The following is a 9,648-nucleotide window of genomic DNA, read 5'->3' as shown; positions in this document are numbered from 1 at the left end:
CTGACGCTGCGCAGGATTGCGCATGGTCTTTGAAACTGACCACAGTAATGTAGATTAGTTGTTTTCAGTGGAAAAGAGTAGGCCTATGTGAGAGAAAACTGCTGTTTGTGGTGATCAATCTGAAAATGCAGTCAACATGAAGCATCTTCAAAGAGACACAGAAACCCTGCAGCAGTTACAGTAAGACACAATTATGTTTTCTCACTTTACTATTTCCAACAAAACCAAGCATAGGTGGTTTGAAGAATGAAAGTAAAATAAATGCAGAGACAAAATGTAGGCTACTAAAGTATCATTTGAAGGTACTTACTACAGGCTACTTGAGGGTTTTCCTTTTCAGCTACTTCTACTGCACTATTTCAGAGGGTGATATTGCACTTTTTATTACACTGCATGTATTTGACAGCTATAGTTACGTTAAAATTCAAGATTTTACATTACATTACATATTACATTACATGTCATTTAGCTGATGCTTTTATCCAAATCGACTTCCAATTAAGTGCTTTCAACCCTGTAGGTGCAAACTCCAGACAACAAGTAGTAAGTGCAAGTACATTAGCTTTAAATAAGCAAAACTACAAAGAGCCATATGAAAGTACAGCTTTTTTTAATTTATTTTTTTCATGTTTATCCGAGGTGTAGTTGGAAGAGATTTGTTTTTAGCCTTCGTAGGAAGATGCGTAGGCTTTCAGCCATCCTGATGTCAATAGGGAGCTCATTCCACCATTTAGGATCCAGGACAGCAAACAATACATACATACATATATACTTTTACATACTCTGTATTTTACTTTTGATACATTTTACTACATTTTGGTAATAACACTTCCACACTTAAATAAGTTTTTAAATTCTAGACTTTTACTAAAAAGGTTTTGACTAAAAAAAAAAATCAAACCGCAAACCGCTTTTGTATAACGTTACATTTCCTTTTAGCAAATTTGCAGTTTAATTTGAGAGAATGTGTGTAAAGCAGAGAGAGAAAGAGAGATAGAGAGAAACCAAAATGTTTTGAGAATTCCTTATAACAACAACTCAGTATTACTTAGCAGTATTTATTTATGTAAATATACTTTTTATTTAAATATATATATATATATATATATATAAAAAATTCAAAATACACACACAGATGCATTAGGGGATGAAAAAACAAACATGGAAGTACACACACACACACACACACACACACACACACACACACACACACACACACACAGACACACCATGGCTGGTTAAGTGCTCAGAGTGGTGGAGTACACTGTCCTGTGAACACCAGCAGGTGTCTCTGCTTATCTCTCTCCTCAGTGGCCGAGCAGCTGGCTGGAGTTTGAAGCTTGTCAACATCTGCATTTCCTTTTTCCTTTTCCACTTCCTTGTTGTTGCTCAGAACTGCATGTCACAGTCTGAGTATGTTGTTGGCCTGACACATGATTTAAATGAATGCATTAGATTTAGATGTGCTTCCAGATGACTATACCATCAGGAACACATTTGGTTCATTTCATTTTTATTTAATCATTCATCTGTTTATTTTGGTGTTTTTACTAAGAAATTAAGTTTTCCCTCACTTATTTAACTTAATCCCTGAGTTTATACTCATAAAACAATTACCTTAATTATTTCTTGTCTAAACTTTACACACACATGTATCCATCATGTACTCCTAATGACTTGTTTATTTTTTTAATGTAGGCCATTTGGATTTTCTTTACTTTTCTTGATTTGGATCCTTCCTGAAAAATACTAAGCTCATAATATTTGTGCAGTTTTTACCACATTTAGGGCATTTTAACCAGCAAATGTGCTTATTTCAAGAATCATGAAATAACTCTTAAATAACTGTCTGCTAGTTAACTGTAGACGGTGTACTGCAGCCTTTTGTTTACCTTCCTGATTTCTCACAGTGTTGAATTGGAAGCTGTTTTAACATTTCTAAAACCCTTTTTTTTAATCATTCTGCTGCCTATCATCCTCCAAACTATCTGCCTGTGATCTGAAGCCTGCTGCTGCCACCAAGACTATAGCAGTGGGACAGATTAACTTCAACATCAACAGAATTAATTTTATCTAATTAAGAGTGCAAAATAATGTTTAAAATACAAAAAAATTAGAAAGAAATTATACAAAGAAATTTCTCCTTTCTTTCTTTCTCTCTCTCTCTCTCTCTCTCTCTCACACACACACACACACACACACTAATTTATTTGACAAACAAGCATAAAGGTTTGTTGTTGCTTGGTTGTATTGATGTCAGTCTATCAGAGCATTGGTTGCAGCAAAACTGGATGAACAATTTAGTCCAAATGAGGTCTTTCTGACTGTTTGATTTTAATATAGTGGACATGCAGCAGCAGCAGCAATAATAGTTGTAGAGAAAATTGTATAACTGATTTCACTGGTATATGTTTTCAAGCTGCATCACCAAAAATCACATAGCCTGGATTATTTGAATGATCAACTAGAATTTTATTAATATGCAAATTTCCGAACAAACTGTTCCATTTGAGCCTTCAGCGCAGCCTAATTAATCAACAGTTAAAGGAAATTAATACATACATCAATTCTGTCAGGAACATGCTTAGTTCAATCGCCCGTAAAATTGAAGTTTGAAGTATTAACTGGCTCCACAGGAAGGCTATGATTAAAACTCTACAATTCAGGCAATCCAGGCAAATATAAAGTCATTTACAGATCTCCTTTTTTTCATACTTATTCAATAATAATAATAATAATAATGAGAAATATAGTAATAATAATAATAATATGTTGATGAATGATGATTCTTTTTTCCTGCTACTTTTGAGAAGACAAACTGGAGACAATAAACTAATTCATTAATTTTAAAGCTTGTCTTTAATGCTGTCACTTCGACCAGTGTCTCCAATATCAATTTACACTTTGCACCTGAGACTGTTTTTTTTCACAAGGTGCAAATAATAATAAAATGGAGAGAGAAGAAGAGAGAGAGAGAGAGAGAGAGAGAGAGAGAATCTAAAAAAGGGGAGGGGAAGAGATGAAAAGAGAGAGGGCTGTACTATTGTTTCAGTAGAGACTCATGCATCAAACTTCAATTTTCCGGACGATTGAAGTAGTGATTTTTTCCATCTTGAAGTGAAATACTGAAATACACTTAAGACCTCCAGATTAATTACCACGAAGTGGTCCCACAGACTGTAGTATTACTTATCACCGGGCCCGCCTGACAAGCCCTCATAAAATAAGCAAGTGAAATCCATAAACTTAGCCTGCCTTAACACTCTCTCCCTTCATAAATATGCTTGATTCAGATTTGGCTGCAGAACACACACACACACACACACACACACGCGCGCGCGTGCACGCACGCACGCACACACACACACACAAATTAGTTTTTAGAAATACGTTTTAAATTGACATGTTCATATTTGCAAGCCAATTTACAAAATAATCGAATTTGATTAAATAACACACACACACACACACACACACACACACACACACACACACACACACACACACACACACACACATATTCTATATATATATATATATATATATATATATATATATATATATATATATATATTGGGTACCTTTAAAATCAAGGGATACCATTAATAAGCTAAACATTAATAGATATAAATTAAAGGTAACACTTTACCCCCTTTAGCATTTATAAGCAGGAATTAACCTCAATATAATAAATGGTTTATAACACATAATGCATTTATAAGCAGATATAAGGATATTTTCAAGGGTTTATTAATAGGCAGTATGTGTTAACAATTCTAACTTCTCCCACTAAAACACATTTTATATTATTACAACTGTATTTCACTATATTGTCATTCATTATCTGTGTATACAGCAGCATCAATGGGAGCCCACAGGAGGAGGAATAGTTGTTGACAAATACATGAATGAACACTTATATCTGCTTACATTATAATATGTATAAACCATATACTGCTTATACATGCTAGGGGGGTCAAAGTAAAGTGTTACTGAATTATACATTTTGATAGGACTAATTTGCCTACAGAGTATTTACAATAGCTTCAGCCATATTAAGTGCTTACAGGTCTATAAACTTATTCAGATTGTCCTGAATAAAAAAAGTTAAAAGTAAAAAAAAAAGAAAGAAGAAGAAACACTATAAAACAATTCACAAGAAGACAGCCCTACTTATCATTTCTTTGAACAAAGAGAGTTAAACGGGAGGTAGCCTTTTGAGTTCCTCTTGGACACTCTCTCTTTCTCACATCACCATGTTTTCAGCTTCATTAAACTCCTTAAAGACAAAAGAAATAAAGAGGCAGCAGAAGAAAAAAGAGATGAGAAGAAAACAAACAAAGGACTCCCTAACCAGACTTTGGCATAAATGTCACAGTCTAAACTCTTTATGGCTCCCTACTTAACATTAAAAACACTTCCAACAAAATCCATTTCTTGTTTAGAAAACGTTCTTGGACAGAAGTCAAACATATTATTCCAGAGCTAAAAGCGGAGAAAGACAAGCGGCTCACAAAAAAGGGGCAGTTTCATTGTAATTCATTGACTTGTTCAAAACGCCAGGAAAAGAAAAGGGCTAGACATTAATAGCCGCAGATGCCCTCATGAAGGGAGAGTCTATGTAGGCATTATGGCCTTTGTTCGCACCCAGTTAAACTGTTTAAAAGGAGGGTTAACTCAATCCATCAAATTGTCTGAAATTGTGAGGAAATTTCAAAAACCATATGGCCTCCAAACGTTTGCGTCCTTTTTGTGCGGTGGGACACACTTGTCTCAGTATTGCTGCCTGCGGGGGACCGGCCCTGCTCCTTTGTGGCTCGTCCCATCAGGGAACGCTGCTCATTTGTCCCCACTTTTCATGCTTTACGCTCAAAATTACGGCCCAGTCCCGCAGAACAAAAAAGGTCTATAAAGGCCCGGAGAAACTGGCCCAAAACTTTGTGTTTTTGTGGCATCCTCGTCTTTTTTCCCCCGGCACCAGATTTGTGTTTCTCACATAAATTTTTGCCACGAATGGAGAAACACGTCTAAGGGTCAAGAAGCCATGATACGCATTTAGGATGTGAAAGGAGATGTGAGATTCCGGGCCACAAAATGTTTAAAGCATCCTAGTAGAAAAGGACACAAAGGGACAAAATAGTTCAGTATAATAAGTGCTCTAAATGGGCCGCTTTTGATAGGCTCACACGCCCAGATTTGGCAAGGAGAGCGTGTTTCTAAAATTATTTGTTGTCCTCACTAGAAAATAAAACCCAGGCTATTATATCCATAATAAAAAACCTCGATATTAATTCAAGAATTACAACGTAAAAGATATATTCAGAAAAGCCATTTTATTCCCATAGTAGCCTATATACATTACAGTCTGTGCATTGGTTTTTCAAATGATGTCCTGATTTTAGAAAGGCACTTACAGGTGTACAAAACATAACAAATTCATAACTGTAAATATATTGTATCCAAACAATAAATCTAAAAAGTAGCCTATCGCTTGTCAAAATCACCGCAATATTCATTTTTGTTCCTCGCCGTCGCGTGAGCATTCCCATAAAACGCATAACTGTGAATGTCCGAGTTTTGCCTTTCCGATCATCATCATGCACTGCAGCATCGGGACGCCGAATATGAACTGAAGTCAAGGGGGTCCAGTCTGATGATGATGAGGAGGAGAAGGAGGAGGAGGAGAAGAAGAAGAAGAAGAGCCGGCAGTGACACAGTGACTCAATGGCGATTTGGCTCACAGAAAACACAAAAACAATTAAATAAAAAAACAATAAAGTAAAAATAAATAGATAATGATCACAAATCAAATCATGCATTTACATGCAAAACATATGAAAAACTGGAGCACTTTCATCGGTGTGTGTGTGTGTGTGTGTGTGTGTGTGAGGGTGGGCCTTATAGAAAAAGCAATGGAACAGGTGTGTGTGTGTGTGTGTGTGTGTGTGTGTGTGTGTGTGTGTGTGTGTGTGTGTGTGTGGGCCTATAGTGTAAAAAAATAATAACTTACTCATGTCATTTTAGACCATATTGCTTTGATTGCAAGAAGTAACAGTTTGCTAATGAATACATTGTAAAATACCACTGCATATGTCTTGTTCTGTGTTCATGCTTCACTATGAATAGGTCTATCTCTGCCGATATAAAAGTCATTACATTTTGGTACATGTTCTGAGATATGGTATACAATATAAGCAGTAAGTTACAAGTCCTCGGTAGGATTTTTTTTAATCGTCTTTTTGTGTTTCTCGACCTTCCAGCCCCACGCTGCGACATCAGTCATCCACATCAATCTCCACGTCCTCGTCCTCTGAGCACTCTTTACTAGTTGTGTGGTCTGAGAACGGAGACAGCGGCGAGTTCCGCAGTTTCTGGGCGAGCTCGAGCTCCTGCTGGCCGCCCCGCGCGGGGGAATCGGCTCGCGGGTGGCCCAGCGTGCCGTTGGCGCATTTCTCCAGGTCCGCCAGCTTGGCGAGCTTGTCCAAGGGGACCTGGCCGACGGCTTTGGCCGACTCCACGTCGGCCTTCATCTCCTCCAGGTCCCGTTTTAGCTTGGCCCTCCGGTTCTGAAACCACGTGATGACCTGCGCGTTCGTCAGGCCCAGTTGCTGAGCGATCTGGTCCCGGTCGGCCGGGGACAGGTACTTCTGGTACAGGAAGCGCTTCTCCAGCTCGTAGATTTGGTGATTGGTGAACGCCGTCCGAGACTTCCGACGCTTCTTAGGGGTGCTTCTCTGGCCGAACAGAGTCATCCCGTCCCGGCCTGTGAGGGAGAGACAGAGGCCAATGAAAACCATTGAATCCTGCAGGTGCAGGGCTTCCTCTGCACCGCTGCAGTGTGCGCGTAAAAGTGACCCTAACGCAAAAAATAGCAATCAAAGTGATCCTATATGTGAGACAGTAAAGCCTTTAGCTCTTGTGGGAAGGTGTAATTGCAATAATATTACACAGACACCACTGGGAAATATTGAGCACCAGACACACGAGACCTTAATAATAAAGAAAAGCGGTGGCGATTTATTTCGTCTAGCCCAGCCCAGAAAATTAACACGCCTTTGTTCGATTAGACATTTTTAGAGGAACAATATGCGGTCGTGAACATGTTTGTTTGACTATTAAACAAGCACATTTAATGTAGCCTATGTATTGCACGACATAGGGTGCAAATACAATATTTGGTTACATGTAACCAAAGGGTTATATTCTATCTTGTGCAGGCCATTGAATAAAAATAAAAATAAAAAGATCAGAGAAAACGCATAATCAGTTCTAGAAAGGTGTATTTGAACTGTATTTTTTGGGATGGATTTACCTTCCGCAGCCTGTAAAACGCTGACTTCCAGCCCCTTGAAGGTCTTGCTGGCCAGCTCCTCTAGCGCGCAGAGCGGGGAGGTTTGGTTGAGGAGAGCCCGGCTGGACAGAGGGATGCTGGACGGACGGTGCTTCTCAGAGGACGAAATTAAATGAGCTGTGCCGCAAATTGTGTAACTTCGTTTCACAGACGGTTTGTTCAGGATGTCCTCGATGCTGAAGGGGGTCAGCGGCTTGTTGGAGTTGGCAGGAGGCGGCAAGTGGTCCAGCGGACTTCGCCTCCTGTTTTCCACTGCATCACATTTGGCCACTTCTTTGGATGTCATCATTGGTTGTGCGCAGAGTTTGTAAAGGACTTCGGTTGAAATATTCAGCGGTTAAAAACGAGCGATGCAATCGAGGAAAAAAGTCACATAACAGTTGGGAGGTTTAAAAAAAAAAAAAAAAACAATCACGGAGGAGAGAATGAAGAAAAGAAAATCTTATTCCAAAACGGGATGTCTTCAAAGTGTCGATCCTCGGGAGCAGCAAGTCCGCAGGAGTGAGATGCCTCCCTGAAAATGGCGAGGTCCAAAGAGTTGACGATTACTAACAAGTTATCATTGATTGGTAGGTAATCAATTATCTCCAGTGGCACTTTCGCCCTCTTCCCTTTCACTCTTTGACTATGTTGCAGTCCAGTGCGGGGCTTTTTGCGACTGGGGGTGTCCCATTAATTAGGACGCATGGCTGGAAGGAGGAGGAGCCCGGCGGAATTATTATAATGCTTTGTGCTCTTATCATCTTTGGTCTAATTTAGTCGTGTGGTGAGATACCAGAATAGGTATGTGGGGTAAATGAGGGGAAGCAGAGAGAGGGAGAGAGAGAGAGAAAGATGGGGGATCACAGTCCGTAGCCTATTTAAGCGTTTTTGTGCGTAAAACTTTGGTTTTAGTTCAGCAGGAGTTTCTAGGCTTTTATTCAAAAGTATTTGGATTATCCGGATGTTGCCAAAAAAGACAAGTCGACTCAGATGTTATCTTAGTTGTCGCAGATAGTCAGAAGGATATTTTCCTCGATCCAAAGCGTGGATGATCCTTTGTTTTGTAAAGGTAATGTAGAGCTGGGCCATATATCAGCTCTGATGATGCCTCCTCTGGGGCGGGAGAGAAGGAGCAGCATGCATCCCTCTCAGCAACGCCAAATCCGGGCCATAACTCAGGCGAAAGGGCTCCTTTAATATCATCCGAGAAATATTTCATCTCCTATCAAATTTCCCCGCGTCCTCCAGGTTTGACATGATGAGTTTATTTTGGTGCTGGCATGAAGAATCGGCGACAGGCTACTTTGCATAAGAAAACGAATTTACGCAGCAGGACAAAATATATGATCTTTCCTATCGAAGCAAAAAAAAAAAAAAAATGAAATGCGGATCAAACGAAAGAAAATGGTACTATTTAATTTAATGCAATTGATTTGTTATTTAATTTTTACATAACATGACAAAGTTGCCGGTATTTTTACTGCATAAAAGGAAAATTGCAAGACAAGCCTGTAGTTTATACGACTAACAATATCATAATTATTATTGTTATTATTTGCAATTTGGTTGCTCTCGTCGATACTGATAATATAATGCTGTTATTTTAGGATCGTATATTTATTTACTTCAATGAAGAATGTCTGATCATCATGTTTTAAGTCAATATTGAAACGATTAGTTTCACGTCACTGATGGACGCGCCAGGAAAAATAAAACACCAATAGAGTGATGATGATGATGATGATGATGATGATGAGGGGAGATATAGAGAGAGACAGACAGAGAGAGAGACAGAGAGAGGAGATAGGATTTTAATGCATGCCTTTTAAGGTTTGCATATAGTGAGTTATTTAAATGTTTCCTATATTATTCTACTATATTATTTTATTACAACAGAATGACTGACTATATTGAATCAGCCATGTCCTGCGTGGTGTCACATAGCTTGTTATTTAGTCATGATTGAAACTAACGAAAAAAAAAGAGATTTAGAGACCTTTCATTTCAGAGACATCACATTTCTGTTAAAACTAAAGACATTAGGACACTTTCATTTTTGACCAAGGTTTAATTTATTTGCTCGTTTTTCAATATGAAAAAAGAGAAGAAAGAGATCTTTAGCTGTCAGTTTGCCAAGGATTTCTGAAGTTATGTTAAACTTTATCACGTTATGAAGGCAAAAAGAAGAAGAAGAAGAAGAAGAAGAAGAAGAAGAAGAAGAAGAAGAAGAAGAAGAAAAAGAAGCCAGGCAGGTTATATATTCTGCTGGTGGGGGGTGAGATCTGATTTCAGAGGTACTGAAACTGTTCTGTGGG

General features: G+C 38.6%; 1 protein-coding gene across 1 annotated transcript; it reads right to left on the bottom strand.

The window, feature by feature from the left end:
* Positions 1-4,959: 4,959 nt before the first annotated feature.
* On the bottom strand, positions 4,960-7,981 carry lbx1b (ladybird homeobox 1b). Its single transcript, XM_039797988.1, has 2 exons — positions 7,313-7,981; positions 4,960-6,763 (listed from the first exon to the last, which is right to left on the bottom strand). The coding sequence occupies exons 1-2, from the start codon at positions 7,638-7,640 to the stop codon at positions 6,276-6,278; spliced, it is 816 nt and encodes a 271-aa protein (XP_039653922.1). The 5' UTR covers positions 7,641-7,981; the 3' UTR covers positions 4,960-6,275.
* Positions 7,982-9,648: the final 1,667 nt, after the last annotated feature.

This window comes from Perca fluviatilis, chromosome 1 (genome assembly GCF_010015445.1).
Source record: "Perca fluviatilis chromosome 1, GENO_Pfluv_1.0, whole genome shotgun sequence".
Classification (NCBI taxonomy): domain Eukaryota; kingdom Metazoa; phylum Chordata; class Actinopteri; order Perciformes; family Percidae; genus Perca; species Perca fluviatilis.
Note: the sequence above shows the minus strand (reverse complement) of the source record. Positions and strands in the feature narration are given on the sequence as shown.